This window comes from Canis lupus, chromosome 3 (genome assembly GCF_003254725.2).
Source record: "Canis lupus dingo isolate Sandy chromosome 3, ASM325472v2, whole genome shotgun sequence".
NCBI classification, from domain to species: domain Eukaryota; kingdom Metazoa; phylum Chordata; class Mammalia; order Carnivora; family Canidae; genus Canis; species Canis lupus.
In genome coordinates this window covers 62,716,365-62,734,554 of record NC_064245.1, presented here as the reverse complement: position 1 = coordinate 62,734,554, position 18,190 = coordinate 62,716,365, and the positions used below count along the sequence as shown (strand labels likewise).

Here is an 18,190-nt window from a genome sequence, read left to right as displayed (position 1 = left end):
ACACCCTTATATTGTTCGCAAATATTTTCTCCCATTCTGTCTTTTCCACTTTCTTGATAGTACCATTCGAAGCACTAAGTTGTTAATTGCGTTGACATCCAGTATCTCTCTTTTCATTTGTTTCTTGTGCTTCTGGTGTCCTGTCTAAGCACCTGGCCTGGTCCTACATTTTCTTCTAAGAGTTTTATAGTTTTAGCTCTTAAATTTGGGTCTTTGATCCATTTTGAGTTAATTTTTGTATATGGCGTGAGGTAGGGGACCAACTTCTCATTCTTTTGTGTGTGGATTCCACTTGTCCCAACGCCATCTGTTGACAAGTTCTTCTCCCCCCACCCCCACCCCACTGATTATCTTGACATCTTTGCTGATCATCCATTGGTCGTATATGCAAGAGTTTATTTCTGGATTCTCAGTTCTGTCCCACAGACCTGTATATCCTTACACCAGTGCTGCAGTGTCTTGGTTAATAGAGCCTTGTGGTGTATTTTGAACCCTGGAAGTAAGTCCTCTAGCTTTGTTCTTTTTCAAGGTTGTTTTGGACATTCTGGGTCCTTTGCATTTCCAAATGAATTTTAGGATTGGCTTGTTAATTTCTACCAGAAGAGGGCAGCTGAGATTTTGATAGAAATTTTCTTGAGGGCAGCCTGGGTGGCTGGGCAGCCCAGGTGGCTCAGCGGTTTAGCGCCGCCTTCAGCCCAGGGCATGATCCTGGAGTCCTGGGATCGAGTCCCACATCAGGCTCCCTTGTATGGAGCCTGCTTCTCTCCCTCTGCCTGTGTCTCTGCCTCTCTCTCTCTGTATGTCTTTCATGAATTAAAAAAAAAATAAAATCTTTAAAAAAAATGAAATGATGGTGTGATTTTTGTCCTTTATGCTGTTGATATGGTGTATTATGTGAATCGTCCATATTTTGAAACCACCCTTGCATTCATGGGATAAATCCCACTTGGTCATGAAATATAATTATTTTTATTGCATTTGGGCTGCTAATATTTTTCAATTCCATTGACCTAATTGGCTAGTATTCTATTAAGGATTTTGTGTCTATATTCATAAGAGATAGTGTATACTTTTCTTATGTCTTTGTCTGGCTTTGGTATCAGAGTAGTACTGGCCTCATAGTTGAGTTGGGAAGTATTCCTTCCTCTTCTGTATTTTAGAAGAGTTTATGAAAGATTTGTGTTAATTCTTTAAACATTTGCTGGTATTCACCAGTGAAGTCATTTGGTCCTGGACTTTTCCTTGTGAGTTTTTTTTTTTTTTTAACTAATTTGTTATCTTTACTTATTGTAGATCTATTTAGATTTCCTGTTCTTCCTTGAGTCTGTTTCAGTAGTTTCTATATTTTTAGGAATTTGTCCATTGCATATAGGTTTTTGGTTGTGATTTGTTGACATAGAGTTTAGAGTATTCCTTGGTAATTCTTTTTATGTCTGTAAGGTTGCTGGCAATGTCTCTTCTTTCATTCCTGATCTTAGAAATCTGAATGTTCTCTCACTTTCTAAATTTTCTTGGCCAGTCTAGCTAAAAGCTTATCAGTTTTACTGATCTATTCAAAACCAAACTTTTGTTGATTTTTCTCTGTTTTTCATTTTATTAGTTTCCACTCTAATCTTTATTACTTACTTTGGATTGCCTTGGGTTTAGTTTTCTTTCTTTATAGTTTCTTAAGATAGAAGATTATCTTATTGATTTGAGGTCTAGCTTCTTTTTCATATAGGTATTTACAACTGTAAGTTTTCATCTAAGCACTGCTTTAGCTTCATTGCGTAAGTTTTGGATATGTTGTGTTTCATCTTTACCTACAAGTATTTTCTAACTTCTTTTGAACTTCTTTTGCTCACTGATTTTTCAGGAGTTAGTTTAATTTCCACATACTTGTTAATTTCCCAAATTTTGTTCTGTTATTTGATTTTTAATTTCATTCCATGTGGCTAAAGAATGCATTGTGTATTATTTCAGTCCTTTGAAATTTAAGACTTATTTTATATATGTGCTATCCTGGAGAATGTTCCATGTGCACTTGAAGAACTGTGTTCTGTTGTTGGGTGTTCTGTAGGTATGTGTTAGGGCAAGGTGATTCTAGTGTTGTTTACATCATCTTTTTCCTTTTGACCTTCAACCCAGTTGTTCTGTCCATTGTTGAAAGTGGGGTATTGCTGTCTCCAACCATTGTTCTTGAATTTTCTGTTTCTCCTTTCCATCTGTCAGTTTTATTTCATGTGATTTGGGGCTCTGTTGTTAAGTGCATATGTGTTTATACTGTTATTTTTTCCTGATAGATTGACCCTTCTATAACATGGCCTTCTCTGTCTCTAGTAACAGATTTTATCTTTTTTTTTTTAAAGATTTTTTGTTTATTAATGAGAGACACAGAGAGAGAGAGATTGAGGCAGAGACACAGGTAGAGGGAGAAGCAGGATCCATGAAGGGAACCCGATGTGGGACTCGATCCTGGGTCTCCAGGATCAGGCCCTGGGCTGAAGGCGGCGCTAAACCACTAAGCCACCCGGGCTGCCCCAGATTTTGTCTTAAAGACTTTCTTGTATGGTATCAACCTTGTGGTTGTTGTTTGCATGGTATATCTTCTTCCATCCTTGTACTTTCGTTATGTCTGATTCTAACATGTTCCTTGGAGACAGCATGTGGCTGATCATGGCTTTTAATCTGTTCTGCTGATCTCTACCTCAGAGTGCATTATATAGTCCATTTACCTTTAATGTAATTACCAATAAGGGAAGATTTATGTCTGACATTTTTCAGTTTTTCTACACGCCTTTTTTCCTCTTTTCTCCATTGTGTGTGTGTGCGTGTGTGTGTGTGTGTGTGTATTAGATGGATGTATTTACTGAATTCCCTTGTCTTTAACTGAGTTTTTGTATTTGGGGAAATTCTTTAGTGTTTGCTCTGAAGATTCCAAAATGAACAAGTGAATACAGTCTAGTTTGGCTTTATACCAGAGTCTACAAAAGCCCTGTTCTAACGTAGGTCTGTTCCTCCCGGACTCTTTGTGTCATTTTGTCATCCAAATTACATCTTTATAGATTATATTTTAGATATTTTAGATAATATAATGTGGCAACTCTGGAAATCAGATCCTCCTCCCCACAATTTGTTGCTGCTATATCTTTTCGGGACTAATTCTGTAAAGATCTATATTCTTTGTCATGTTTGGTGACTAAAATCTGTTTGATTAGTGATCAGCTAATGATTGGACAGAGACTTCTTTAAATGCTTTGATCCAAGAAGGCTTGTTGCACGTTGGGCACACCTTGAACACTCAGCCAAGCAGTTGCCAACTCTGCCTTAGCTCACACTTCCTGCTCGTTCAAGGCCTCAAGTTCAGCCAGAGGGGAGAGCTAAGTACTCTTCATGAGATTTTTCACTAGCCTCTTCTTTGGCCAAGTAGATGTTTCCATTGTAGGCAGCTGCATTGTTAAACAGTATCCCTGATCATTCTCAATAGACCCACACTGAGCCAGTTGAGTCAAGCCAGAAGAAAAGACAAGCCTGGCAAATGGTTTTTTTCCAGACACCAGCCAGATAATTCCAATTGTGACAAGTCTCCAAGGGTGGGTCTTTGGGGTGCTCCACACCCAGTCTTTATTCCATCACTACTGTGGCTGTGAGGCTGTGTTATAAAGGCCACTGCAGATCTGGAGAGAGGGAGTGGGAAGAGCCAACTTGAAATGCCACAAGGTTTGCCCTTCCCACCAAGATTCAGACATTTTTCTAGCGTAAGCCCTCCTTGGATTGCTTTGGGTCTTTGGTTAATTTCCAGAGTTTGAAAACGTTAATTTTGTCAGTATTTCCCAGGTTCTGTGGCATTTGGAGCAGTCTGAATTGCTGGTGGGACAGCCCTTCCTAGCCCTTTCCTATTGGACGGTCCTCCAGCAGATGTGCTTGTACACACAGTTTTCTTTCATGGCCACAGGTGTTTGTGGGCCAAGTCCCCAGGACGAAGTGTGGAGTCCAGCAATGGTGCAGGTGCCACCTTGGTAGGTGCTGTGGAGCCTCTTTGCTTGCTTTCCTAGGAGCCATATGTGAGGATGCTGACTTCCAGAACCCTCCCTCCCTGCCTCCTTTGGTGTGATGGCCCCAAAAAGCTGGCATCTCCACTCAACCTATCTCTTAGAAGTGAGCTGTCAAAAGGAGTGTTTTTTTTTTTTTCATATGGTGAAGCGCTCATTGTTGCTCCTTTTCTGTGAGTCATGTGTCTGTATTCTTTGCTTATTTTCCTGTTGGCTTATTGGCTCATTTAAGTTGTAGGAGCTCTTTGTTCATTAAGAGAACTAGCTCTGTGTGACAAGTTGCAAATATTTCCTGGCTGCTGACTTTGCTAGTGTTTTGTCGTGTGGATTTTTCATGTGTCTGAGTCTTAGCAGCCCCCCAGGCCTTCTGCATTCTGTGTCCCATCCCCATTTAAAGAGTATATTTTTAAAATTCTTATGTTTCTTTTGGTACTTTTTTGGGTTTCATTTCCACATTTAAATCACTGATGTCTTTATCACTGATTTTGATATAAAATATGACCCAGGAAACCCAGTTCCTCTTTCAAATAGCTGCCAAGCTGTGTCATCCATTTCTTGACAAATTAGTATTTCTTTTGAGATGGGGAGCACCGCCCTTCCCTTACATCCACACCCATGGACAGCGGTTCTCTTCCACCCCGTCAGCTTGCTGTACCATTGTGATTACTATAGTTTTGGGCTATGTTTTTACACCAGAGACCTCTTTCTGTTCACTTTGAGGCAGTTAGACAACAAGAGGTGCAAGGGGTGGGGCAGGGAGGGCATTCTGTGAAATTTACTCAGGCCCAATTTGCGTCACATCTTTTCATGCCTCTGTACAAGTGTTTCCTAAGAGACAGTGCAAGTTTGTGTGCTTCTGGCCAGTGGGGGAGAGAGCCTGCCAGCACAGGTGCAGCCCCACACCCCCCACTGCCAGCTCTGAGGCAGCCTGTGGGAGCAGACCCCACCAAGAGACCCCTGGCCCAAGGGGTGGGACAGGACAAGGCTCCTGGAAGCTGCACACCACAGGCCCAGGATCAAGCCAGGAAGGACAGATCAGAAGGACTTTGTGCTACAGGAAGGGAGCCCATCATCTCCGTGTTATCCTGGGCTTGTAGAGCGGGTCCTGTGTGGCTCAGGGTGCACCAGGGAGCAGAGCATGGGCCTGACAGGAGGGTATGGAGGTGGGAAGAGCAGGCGGGCAGTTGTCCTCAGGCTGAGGGGCCTCCCAAGGCCACTCTGAGTGATGGTGGTTGCGGAGCAGCAAGCAGAGAGTTCCTGTCAGGGTGGGTGATGTGGGGAGCAGCGGGGGGCAGGGCTGGCAGGATCAGATCCCCCATGTGGGGCTGAGAGCCATGGGGGTGCAGGGGGAGCATGGCACAGAGGGGAGCCGCTGTCCCTGTCCAGAGCAGACTGGCTGGGGCTGGCTGGGAATGGTAGAGGAACAACAGGTGGGAGGATTGGCAAGGCCCAGTTGGATGGACCATTACAGAAACGGGGTATCACAGTTAGAATTAGCTAACTCCAGGTGGCAGTGGCTGGTAAACAAGGACTTATGTATGCTTCTGTCATGAAAAGCCCTAAGGTGGGTGCCCCAAGCTGGTGCAAAGCCACCATGGTGCCACTGGGGCCTCCTCTCTTCCTGGCATCAGTCCATAGGGCCTCCATCCCCAAGGCTACCTCTTGGTCCAAGCTGGCTGCTGGGGCTCCAGCCATCACAGGGTATGGAGAAGGAAGGGGAGGGTATGTGCCTTCATTTCTTGTGAGGAGCCTTTTCAGGAGCCCCTCATGGGAAAGAAAGACACACACACTGCTCATGTTGCCTTGGTTACACAGCAGTGTCCAGCTGCCCAGAAAGCAGAAAATGCTGTCTTTTGTCCAGCTCCCAGCAGCTCTTATGTCCAGGCAAGAGGGTGAACAGAACCACCCTCAGCTGGCTGCTCTGAAGAGGTCTTCATAGGGCTGCCTGGGATGGAGTGGGACATGCATCCTGGAGTTACCACCTGCTGTGGGGGAGGGGGTCCCCCATGGACCTGTGTGCCACTGTGTCTACAGGTGACCATCCCTACATCCTGAGAATGACCTACTTGAGTCCTGCCCTCCCTCCCCCAGCTGTTACCACCTGCTGCCCCTGGGTGCCTCAGGCTATATGTCCAGCCTCACCCTCCCCATGTAAAGGCCACGCCCTTCAGGAAGCCTGACCTGATCCCCCCAGTAGCCTAGGAAGGTCCCTCTGAGCTGAGTCACAGTTCCCAGAGCCATGTGAACCTCAAGTGGCCCAGGGCAGCAACCTGGGGACTCCACATTAGGCCCTGGGTGCCACTTTGGGATGAGGGACTGACCCCTCAGGCTGACTTATGAGGTCACAAGGGATTAACTGCAGGTGAGGGAGGAGGAACAGGAGGCGCACAGACAGTGGCTGGTCATGGTTGGCACCGCTAGACCCCGGGAGGACTGTGTGGCTAAGGAGGCCACAGAGGAGCCGTCTACTGCCATGGGGGTGGAGGCCGCGTGGATGGGAGTGTGGTGGCGGTGGCTGGGGGGAGCCAGGACAGCAGTGAGGCCTGGGGATGGGCAGTGAGGTGGGCTGGTGTGCAGGTGCGGGGGAGGGGGCCAGGGGAGCAAAGGAACAGCATCAGAACAGCGAGCAGTGGGGCAGGGCATGGCTCAGGTGGATGAGCTGGTGAAGAGACCCATGGAGACAGCGAGTGGGGACCGTGTTTGGGGGACCTGGCTTGGAAGGGGGCAGCCCGAGGCCACACAGGGTGGAGCAGGAGGATGTGGACACCGCCTGCGGGAAGAGAGTGTGAGGAGGGCAGGCGCCCTGCGGGTTGGGCTTTGGTGGCGAGTGGCTGGAGCAGGGGGCCATGGAGACAGGGAAGTGGATACAGTGGGCGTGGCAGCAGGCTGCCGGCCAGGTGAGTGTCCCTGGAGGGCGAGGCCCAGGTGGTGCAGGTAGGCAGGAAAGCCAGCAAAGCTGCCAGGGTGGCAGGTATGCCAACAGCCCCATGTCCATTCTCCCCTCCTTAGGAGTTAAGTCGCCACCAGCTCTAAAAACTACATTTCCCAGCCTCCCTTGGCTAGGAGCGGTCATGTGACTAACCTGTGATCAGTGAGTTGTGAGCAACTGTGTTAGGTGGGCTCCTGGGAAGGTGCCTTAAAAGGCAAAGGGGTGTACCCCTCTTCTCCTATCCACCTGTTTGCTTCCTGGAATGGGGATGTGATGGCCGGAGAGTCGCCCTGCATCTGGGTCTGTGAGGATGGAGACCCAGCCCAGGGATGCTGTAGCAGACAGTGGGATGGATGAGGGTTTCCAAGGACTCTGTAGGTGTCACAGCTGCCTGGGGCTGCGAGCCGCCGGATTTCCCTCACGCAAGAGAACATGAATACTCCTCCAATGTGTCTTCATTTGGATTTTCTCTTTCATGCAGCCAAAGCCAATCCTAATAACAAGGCACCACAGAGTGCCAGCCGGGGCTGGGCACGGAGGGAGGAGGGCAGGGCTGAGTGGTGTGGGGACTGGCATCATGGGCAGAGAGCTCTGCCTCTGTCTGGGCTCAGCTGTTCCCGGACAAGAGCTGGGGTCAGTGGGTGAGGGGAGAGCCCCCCGCAAGGCCTCCAGGGAGTCCTGTATTTGTCTGGGCTCATACCAACAGGGCCTGTGCCTTGCTGGGCAGGAGACAGACATGACAGGCTGTGTTCTGGGATGATGGGAGGATGCGGCCTGCAGCCAGGACTGGCCCAAGGAGCCTGAGGAGGGACCGTCCCAGAGTGCACTTGGATCCCGCCCGAACTCCACAGTGGGACCCCATGGTGGGCGGGGGGCCATGCAGAGAGGCTGGGAGAACCAGCACTCACCTCTGCCTCTAGCTCAGGCCGGGAGTGCCCAGGCCTGGAGGTCTGAGCACCACAGAGGCACTGAGCCGACTCCCAGGGAGGCTGTACCGGGTCCACCTAGTGCTCTCCTCCTTGCCCTCCGAGGGCTGTGAGGCAGCAGGGCCCTGAGCCCAGCAAGATGGGCTTGGGCTGATGGGCTGGCCTTCTCTGGCCTGTCCTCCCCAGTGCCCAGGAAGGGGACGCCTGTCCTCCCCAGCGCACAGGAAGTGGGCGCCTGTCCTCCCCAGCTCCCAGGAAGGGGACGCCTGTCCTCCCCAGCTCCCAGGAAGTGGGCGCCTGTCCTCCCCAGCTCCCAGGAAGGGGACGCCTGTCCTCTCCAGCTCCCAGGAAGTGGGCGCCTGTCCTCCCCAGCTCCCAGGAAGGGGACGCCTGTCCTCCCCAGCTCCCAGGAAGTGGGTGCCTGTTCTCTCCAGCTCCCAGGAAGGGGACACCTGTCCTCCCCAGCTCCCAGGAAGGGGACACCTGTCCTCCCCAGCTCCCAGGAAGTGTAGGCTGTGGCTTTCTGCCTGGCAGCCCCTCCAGCCAGCAGGGCTAAGTGCACACTAATGCTCATGATTCAGCGTTAGGCCCAGAGCCCTCTGGAACTTTATGGAGCTCTGGGTCTACTCTGTCAGCTGTCTATCCCCTGGGTGCCTGGCCTCCGTGGTGAGACCTAGAGTGTCCGCACCATCTCCACATCTCCGTTGGATTCAGCAGATTTGAGCCCTCCCCTCCCTGCCGCACTGGCCATGCTGAGCTCTGCCAGCGGGAAGCCCTGCTCTGGGGGCTGACCACCCGGCACGGCTACTTGGCACAAAGCGTCCTGGTGCCAGGGCTGTGTAGGTGCACAGCAGAGTGGGGGCGGCAGGTGGGGTGGCCCCGGAGGGGAAGGAGGCCAGCTGCAGCAGTGGGCAGGGTGGTCCTGGCTACGCCCCACCCCACCCGGCTGCCCGATGGGCGCCGTGGGGGCTGCCCCTCAGCGGCCCTGCACCTGCTAGTGACAGTGAAGCCAGTGAGGGCTCTGTGCACTCCTGCCTCGCTCCCCAGCTCGGCCTCAGCCCTCCCTGGACTGGACAGTGGCCCGCTACCCGGCAGGGACAAGCTCCGAGGGCTCCATGGCTCCTGGCACACGGAGGGGGGCCGCTCGCCTAGGGAAGGCGCCCGGGCGCAGCCAGCTTCCTCCGCGGCGCAGGGCCCCGGAGCGCCGGCATCCTGCTCCACCCAAGCGCCCAGAGGCTGCCGCGGGGCCCTCTCAGCCCAGGCTCCCGCGCCGCCGCCTCTCCCCTCCCGGTTGCCAGGGCGCCGGGAGCCCGGTGGGGAGCACGGCCGCGAGTCGTCGGAGAGGTGTGGGCTCAGGGCCAGAGCGCTGGGCGCCCCGGGGGCCTGGCTTGGGGGCAGCTCCGGCGCTCTGGGGCAAGCCGCTCAGCCCGGGGAGCCGCCCGGGGTCATCCCTGCCGGGCCTGGGGGCTCCCGAGTCCGACGCGAGCCGCCCGCCCCGGCCCGGTGCCCTGGGTGCGGGGGGCCCTGGTGGGCGCCCGGGGGGCAGTGCTGCTCCCAGCCCCGTCCCCCGCCGGCTCGGTCCCCCCGGGCTTCCCTAAGGCTGCGCGGAGGGGGAAAGGGCGTCCCTGAAGGCCCGGGTCGGGACGGGGAAGGGGAGACGCGGGACCGGGACGCTAGGACAGCAGCCGCAGCGGCCCAGCCCCGGGCGCCGCGGTGGGGGTGGGGGTGGGGGTGGGGCAGGCGCCCCCGGAGGGCGCAGTCCGGCCAAGCGACCCCCAGCCGGTGGGCACATGGGGTCCGACAGCCCGGGGCGCCTCGGGCGCGGCAGCGCGGGAGCCTGAGGGGACGCAGTGCAGCCTCCTGCGGTTTATTGATTGAGTAAAGTTCAGCAAAGTGCTTCCGAGCGGCCGAGCCGGCCCCGACGCGTACAGTCGTTTATAAATGTAAAACTCCCCTGCGGCAACCGGCTGTCTACGGAGCGCCCAGGGGAGGCCTCCCGGAGCCCGGTCCCGGGTCCCGCCGCGCTCAGAGGTGCGGCGCATAGAAGGCGGGCGCGCCGTAGGTCTGTGAGCCCAGCACGAAGGGCGACAGCACCGCCGGGCTGGACAGGAAGGGCAGCTGCGCGGCGCACACCAGGCCGCCGGGGCCGTGCGCCGGGTACCCCGCGGGGCCGTGCATGGCGAGCGGCGCGCCCATGGGCGGTGACGGGCTGAGCGGGCTGAGGCCTCCGGGCAGCCCGGCCCCCGGGCCCGCGCCGGGTCCCGGAGCCCCGCCGCCGCCGGTCGGGGCGCTCGTGTCGGCGCCCGGGTTCTGCTTCTTCCACTTGGTGCGCCGGTTCTGGAACCAGATCTTCACCTGCGTCTCGGTGAGGCTTAGCGACAGCGCCAGGTTGAGGCGCTCGCACACCGACAGGTAGCGGGTCGCCTTGAACTTGTTCTCCAGAGCCACCAGCTGCTCGTAGGTGAAGGCGGTGCGCGCGCGCCGCGGCTTCCCGGACTTGGAGTCGGAGCCCGTGCGCTTCCGCTTGGGCTTGGTGGCCGCCGCCGCGCCCTGAGGGGGGGTCCCCGCGCCCCCTGCCGCCGCCGCCGCCGCCGCCGCCGAGGCTCCGGGCGGGCCCGGGGCTCCGGGCGAGCTCCCGCGGGGGCCGGGGGCTGCCGCCTCCTCCACCGCGCTGGGGGGCGCCTCCGCCTCGGCCGCGCCCGGGCAGCCCGACCCGCGGGCCGCGAGGCCGCCGCCGCCTCCCCGCGCCTCCTCCGCGCCGCGCGCCGTCCCCGCGTCGGGAGCCCCGTCCTCGTCGTCGTCGTCGTCGGGCGCCTCGTCCCCGCTGTCCGCGCTCGGGCTGCGGCCGCCGCCGCCGCTGCTGTAGCCGCCGGCCTCGGCCTCGTCCGCCTTGTAGGGGTCGCCGGCGTCTGCGGGCGAGCGGGCCGGGAGGACACACAGTTAGGACGCGGCGCCCTGCCCGCGCTCGGCCCCGCGCTCCCCGCGCCCCGGGAAGGGGGCCCCCCTGCTGCTCCGCTGCTCCTCTCGGGGATCGGCTCCCTCCCCGCTTCCTCCGGGGCGGGGTCGTCCCGCGTCCCTCGTCCCCCGTCCCCCGTCCCTCCGCGCCTCCCTCCCCGGCCCGCCTCTTCCCGCCGCTCCGAGCCTCCCGCAGCAGGTCTCCCGGGCCGGGCCGGCAGGGCCGCGGGTTTACCGCGGGCTGAGAGCTCCGATCGATCCGCGGGGCAGATACAAACTTAATTAAACTCATTTTGTGTAATGTACAAACTAGTTAACAGCCATTTAATTTATTTCGGCGTATATTACCCTCCAATTACGGAAAGGCGTGGACCGGCCAATTACCGGGCATTTGAGAGCCTGCTGCCAGCGGCCAGTGGTGGGGCTGGACCGGCTGCAGGGAGGGGACTTCGGGAGACCCAACTGGCTGCCCTGGCCCCCGTTTCCAGCTCCAGCCGCCGGTCCCGGCTTCGCAGCCCTCCCCACTCGGTGGAAAGCCCCGCCAACCTGGGTCCTACCGGAGGCTCTGGCCTGGAGGTTCCGGCCTGGGCAGTGCTAGGTCGGGGGGCTGTCCCGGCTAGGCCCAATCTGAGCAGCAGCCCTAACCGTCCAAGCAGAGGCCCCTGAGGTGGCTGCATTTCTAGCGTGGAAAATTTGGAAGGCAGGCTATCCTACGCAGGGCCTGGGAGCGCGTCTATAACGACTGTACCCCCACAGGTGGTGGCACCACTAGGAGAAAAGCCAGGGCATGTGCCCAGCATGGTGCTACCCAGTCCGGCTCCAAGGCCCCGACTCTTGAGTCAGGTTGGCATCAAGAACCTCGTGAATAAATGTCAAACTGGGTGCTAGCGCACTTATCCAGGACACCTGCAGAGGTTGCAGGGAAGTCGGCAGGGCAGATGGGCTGACCCCCGCCCGCACCCCTTAGCAGGAGCAGGGGCTATCCCCTAGGATGGCCCTGAGAACACCTGGCCAGCCAGCTTTGCCATGTCGGGAGTAGTCTGAGGAAGAAAAGGGCCTGACCTGGCTCCCTCCCTGAACCTGTGAAAGACAGGGCCTTCCGCTGGGATGGGCCCCCAAGCTGGTGGAGGCTCTGGGTGGAGACTCCGGGAACCCTGGCTAGGCCAAAAGCGGGAAGGGTTCCCCTTCAGCCAGCCTGGGTTTGCTCTTCCTTCACGTCAACCCCACCTGGAGCTGGCGAGCCCAGGCACCCCAGGCCCCTCTGCCCCAGCACAGCAGCCCCAGCCCTGTCCACCCTGCACTCCCATCCCTGCTCCTGCTCCGCGGAGGGGCTGGGAAGTTGCAGGGAGGAAGGGCCGGAGGAGGGGGCACCAAAAGCAATCAGGAGCCGGTCGAATGCAATTCTCGATCAATAGCGGCCCCTAATAAGTGTAATAGGTTTTAATCGAGTAATTATCCGAATTTTGACCCTATAATTTAGATGTTCGGGGGGAGTTTGCAAGGTGCTTGAAAGAGATATGCATGCTGCCGTAATGGGATATCGACCGGGCCGGGGGCGCGGGCCGCCCCATTACCGGCCGCTTTCCGCCGCTAAGCACATTTCCCCTTAACTGTAATCGAAGGGATTTAATTGTTTTTCCAGAGATAACCAGCGTTTTGTCACAATTAGTCTGATTTGTCCAAAAAAAAAAAAAAAAAGGAGAAGGAGGAAAGAGGGAGGGAGGCCTCGGGCGGCCGCGGTGGGGGCGGGGAGGTCACGGGCCCGCCGCCTCGCAGGTCCCCTCCTCCTCTGGCACCAACTGCCTTCCAAGGCCGGCCCTGCAGCCCCGAAGCCCCCGGACCGGCCCGGGCGGAGCCATCCCGGGAGGCGCGGCACGGGCCCCGGAGTCCGGGTCGGACGGAGCCCCGCGCGCTGCGAACTTTGCACCGAGCCTCGGCACACCGCCGGCCCGGCTCGCCGAGGGGCCCGGGAGCGTGAACGCATAGATGCGGCCCGGCTCCCGGCTCCCGCGACCGGAGCGGGCCGCGTCCTACTCACGCGGCGGCTCAGCTCCGGCGGCGGCTCCAGCTCCTCCTCCCGCGGCGGCGAGGGCGCGGCGCTCCAGCTCCTCTGCGCGCGGCGGGCGTCCCGGGGCAGCGGGGGCCGGGGCGCACGGGGCCGGGGCGCACGGGGCCGGGGCGCACGGGGCGCACGCGGCGGGCGCCACGGGGCCCAGAAGCACACAGCGGCGTCTTCTGCTGTTGAACTTGTTGGGGTCCAGAATGTCCAGCACCGAGAAGGAGGTGGGGCGCGGCGGCGGGCCAGGCCGGGCCGCCCCGGCCCCTTCGGGCGCCGCGGGCACCGTGTCGCTGGCGGCGAGCGGCGGGGGCCCGGCCCGCGGGAAGGCGGGCAGCTCGGCGCGCCCGTCCATGGTGTCCCGGGCGGCGGCGGCGGCGGCGGCGGCGGGCGCGGGCGGTGCGGGCCCCGGGCCGGGCCCGGGCGGCGGCGGCTGCAGCGCGGGGCCGTCCCCGGGAGCCGCCGGGCCGCTGGCGCTCATGCCGGCCTCCCGCCGCTCCGGCCGCTCGGGCCCCGGCGGCTACTGGGCTCCCATCCCCGGCGGCCCTGGCGCCGCCGCACGATCTGGCGCAGGCGGCCGCGGCCCTGCCGGCTCTCGGCGCCGTGCCCCGCGCTCCGCCGCTGCTGCCCGGCGCTGCCTCCGCCGCCGCCTCAGGCGCCCGCCGCGCCCGGCCCGCGCATTTATGGCGGCCCCGCCGGCGGCGCCCACGCGCCCACACGCCGCACACACGTGCGCCCGCAGGCGGCCGCGGGGCTCCGCCGCCCTCGTTAGCGCGCGCGCCTAATTGGTTGCGAACGGCCCCGGGCGAAGGAGGCGGGCCCCGCGCGGGACACACGGACGGAGCCCCGGGCCCGACCGACAGACGCTCAGCCGGGAGCCCGAGTGCGGGCCGCCAGCGGCTGTCGCGGTCGGCGGCGCGTCGCTGCGCCTCCGCTCGTCCAGAAACGGTGCGCCTGCCTCCTGGGCGGAGGGGGAGGAGACAGCCCTGGCTTTTAAATAATTGCGGGATCAATCGGCGGAGGGGCCGCCGAGGCCCCGGGGCGCACGGGCGGGCGAGCGCTAAGACTCGGCCGGGACATCCCGGCGCGGGACGCGGCGCCCAGGCGGCCCCTCCTCGGCCTGCAGGCGCGCGGTCCCGGCCCTCGGGCGGCCCCTCGGCGGCTGGGGCGGGGGTGGGGGAGGTCGTGGGGCAGACTCTGGGTGTCTTCCGCGCGGTCCGTGCACCTCGGTCGCGCCTCTCCCGGTCGCTCCTCTCGGGGCCTCCTCTCGCGGCTCTGTCCCTGCGGCCCCTCCCGCTCCCGCCCCCTTCGCGTCGTCAAACTGGGGCCCGGCCTTGTGTCCCCGCGAGGGGCGGGGCCGGAGGCCCCTGGGTCGCTCATTAGTAGTGGTATCGAAAATGAGAGAGGCTGGACGGTCCTCCCGCCCCCGCCCCCGCCCCCAATCGGGGACCGAGGAAGCGTACGGACAGCAGGCGGCCTACGTACAGATCGATACCCTTCAGGTAGGGGGACACATGGCGGCAAACTCCTGCACCCCCGCGCGCGGAGACTTGAGAAGCCCCTCGGTCCCGGTCTCTGTTTGTGCATATTTATCTACAGCTGCGACTGTTTGCACCGCCCGGCCCCCGGCCCTCGCCCTCGGAGGGACCGGCCAGCGTCCGGGTCCGAGGGTAAGCCCCTGGCTGCTCTCGCAGCGCCCTTCCTGGTCCCCGCCGCTGGTGGGACCCAGGTGGGAGCCGGCGGTGGGGGCGCGCGTGCGGGGGTCTTCAGGGCGTGAGACTGTCTCTGACGGCCGTGAGTGTGCACGCAGGCGTGTGCACGAGCAGTGTGCGCGCCACCCGACACTGCGGTCCCCGGAGCCTGCTCCACACACAAGGACGGGTCCTTTGCAATTACCGCGGGCAATGATCCTTTGGAAGCAGAAATTAAAAGTTGGGAGAAATAATGGGGGACCAATCGGCTGTAATTTGGGCCAACCTCGGACATGCTGAGCCTCAGGGAGGCTGGGACTGAGGGGGGGAGGTAAGGCCTCCCCTCTCCCAGCCCGTCCCCTCCCCCCCGCACACTGGTCCATCCCGAGATTCTAATCAGACCCACAACACTGTGTCCTTCCTTGCCAGGACTTGATTATTCTTTATCTTTAAATTATAAATCACCTCTGGGGGAAGGAGGGTGGATAATCTCTCATCACAGGGAGGTAATTATCTCCTTCCCGCCCCCACCTTCCTGGCGGGACTCTTGGGCTCTCTCTGCCCCTCCCCCAGCTAAGTTTGAATATAGATGTGCACACACACACACATATACATACACACTCATTCAGCAGCACGCGCCACATACAATCTCAGATTCATTCATGAGCACCTGGGCACACCGTGTCAGGCGCATGATTCACAAACGCATTCACCACCCTGCAGCGGGCCTCAGCAGCGCCCACCAGCTCTGTTCTGGTCTTGGTTCCCTCTTTATTCTTTCCACGAGGACGGCACTCAAGGCCCTTACCTGCCCCTTTCCCACGCCAGGCATAGCATGAAGTGCCCTCGGGCAGGTCCCAAGTGCAGACCTCTGATCTGTCTCTGGGTGGCTGAGTTCCAATGTGACCTAGAGCATCAGAGCCCCTCATGTGTGCTCACGCTCCATGCCACACAGGACCTGTCCCTATCTACCACCAGTCACCACGGGAGGTACAAATATGGCAGTCACTGGGTGGGCAGGTGCTGGGTGTGTGATCTCACCCCCATTATACACCCCCATTATATACACCTGCAGGTGAGAAAGAGAAGCGTGAGGCCTCTTGGTACATCTTTCCTTCAACACAAACACACAAAATGAAGTTTTATATAATGTAGATGTAGCACAATGTATGGTATCACTAAAACATAGTAAGTAGAATACAGTATATTAAGTATGATACGTAATAAACATAATGAAATAACATATTGTAATACACAACCAAACATATTCACACAGCACAGTAGGATGTGCTCCCTGCTGAAAGGTGGGGGTTCAGCTGACTTGGACAAAAGTGCCATGACTGTCCTGGAATTTGGAGGTGCCAAGGTTTTCTTCCTTGGTTCTCCTCTCCCCTCTCTTCCCTGCCCTGAATAGTCTAATGGGAATTGCAGCAATCAGAGTAATGAACTGCAGGGTCTGACCCAGGGGAGCAGAGGCAGGGCAACGGGTGTGATGGGAAGCCCCCAGCGCTACAGAGGGGACCTTGCGTCATGTTCCCACGTGAAGAGGAGGTGCTACGTGAGGACAAGAGTCAGAGAGATCATGGCATCTGCTTCTGCCCTCCCCTTCCCCTACCTCTAAGAAACAACCCAAGTCCTGGGGACACACAGCACCCGTTCTACTCTCTCTGATACCTGGGAACAACTCTCCCCTCCCCCCAACCTCAACTCAGAGCATCCAGGGCTATAAAGACGTCCTTTCGCTCCTAATCACAATTGATTGTCAATTAGACCCTCATTTGTGCAATCTTTGCCCATCTGCCATATCGGGTTATCTCCAAGCCACCAGCCTCACTTGCTGGGCCCCAGGTGGGCACTGACAGGTGAAATCAGTGCCTGAGATAGGGATGCCTCTGCCTACCCAGTGGACAGGAGACACCCCTTCATTGCTAAGCCTCCACTCACTGTACATCAGCAAGACCAGATGGGGTCTTCGGCAGGCTGGGGGAGGGGCTGCACAAAAGCAGGAAACAAATGGAACAAGTGTAGAAATCTGAAGGAGGGTTTGGTTGTAAAAAGTCTGAGAAGTGATGGGGGGGGCGGAGGGGAGTAGTGGGTGAGGGCTGTGATTATGCAGAAGAGGAAGGGGAGGTGTTTGGGAGAGGGATTGTGGAATGCTGAGCATCCAGCCCTTTCAATCCATGGCCATATGCTCTCCTCAGCATCAACTTTTTGGAATTTTGGAGTGCAAAAGAGCAGGAAGGGTGTCCTGCCACTGCCACTAACTTATGTGTTTAGGGGGCCTCCTTTCTTTTGCACCTGGAGAGCTTTACTGGACGGGGTGGAGAGGCAGCATGTTCTGGAGTCTTCGGGGCATGTGGATGGATAACCCTCACTTTGTATAATGTTTGCTTCATACAAAGCACACCCCACCGCAGACTGCCCAGGGGCCTCCCAACATCGCTGTCAAAGATGCAGGGAAGGGACTGTCACCCCCATCTACAATTAGTTCTGACTCCTTGCGTCCATATTGGGTCCTGCTGATGGTATAGTGCTGGCTCTGAACGGGCCAACCTCCTGTGCACCTGTGGGAAGGATACAGGAGGTAGAGGCGGAGAAGGAGAACAGAAGGCTTCTCCTTTTGCTCCCTTTGACTCTCCACCCGCTGGACTCCATGGTGAACTCTTTTGCTCACCCAGAGTTTGGAAAACAAGAGGGGGACTTTCTCTGCTTATTGACTTCTTTATTTATCTTCTTAAAATATAACTCTCCTGAGGTCTTTTGATTTCTCAAACAAAGGTATCCCACACTCAGAACAACAGAGAAGAAAGGAAATACCGGCGGCTGGCTGCGCCTGCGGACCGCACAGCCACGGCACCAGGGCCATCCTCGGATCCATGGAGAGCGCCAAAGCACGTCAGCACCACGGACAGCGCACCCAGGCTGCGCCTGCGCCCGCGGTCAGCACCGCGGACAGCGCAACAGCGTCCTGGCGTCTCCGCTCTCCCTGGTTATCACCCCGCTGTGACATCTGCGCCCGTCCTTGGCTGTCTTCCTCATACTCTGGGACACCCCAAAGGAGGAAGACGGCGGCAGATTGTGTGTGGTGTGGCGTCATGGCACAGTGTATGCTATGCCCCAGTTCATTCACCATGGCCAACCAAAAGGCCAGATTTTTACGAGGTTTTCACTGCCTGGATTTGAATGCTTCTATTTGTAAGCTTCGATGAGAGTTCAAAGATGATAAGCACTGTAGCGCTGGGCCTGGTTTCTGGCAAGGGGTCAGTCAAATGCAAAGGTGAGGTTTAAATCCTTTCAACTTAAAAACAAAATCCCAAATCATCAAAACGGAGAGTCGGGCTGTGGAATCAGGGGTGCTATGTGCAAAGAGTAGGGCACCCAGCTCCCATGTCAGCACTGGGAAGGAGGCGGCCAGCTTCCTCTCTTGGCCTCGGAGGACATCCTAGCTCCAAAGGGTTTTCTGACCAGAGGGTAGGACAGAGGTGAGGATTACCACCTCACAGATGGTGAATGGGGGATGAAGAGGATTGATCTCATGCTCAATGTCATCCAGCCAGGATGTGGTGGAACTCTGATGTGAATGCTGTGTCCTACTGATGCCA

General features: G+C 57.8%; 1 protein-coding gene across 1 annotated transcript; it reads right to left on the bottom strand.

The window, feature by feature from the left end:
- Window positions 1–9,747: 9,747 nt before the first annotated feature.
- On the bottom strand, window positions 9,748–13,378 carry NKX1-1 (NK1 homeobox 1). Its single transcript, XM_025438322.2, has 2 exons — window positions 12,880–13,378; window positions 9,748–10,795 (listed from the first exon to the last, which is right to left on the bottom strand). The coding sequence occupies exons 1-2, from the start codon at window positions 13,376–13,378 to the stop codon at window positions 9,912–9,914; spliced, it is 1,383 nt and encodes a 460-aa protein (XP_025294107.1). The 3' UTR covers window positions 9,748–9,911.
- Between the last annotated feature and the right edge of the window lie 4,812 nt (window positions 13,379–18,190).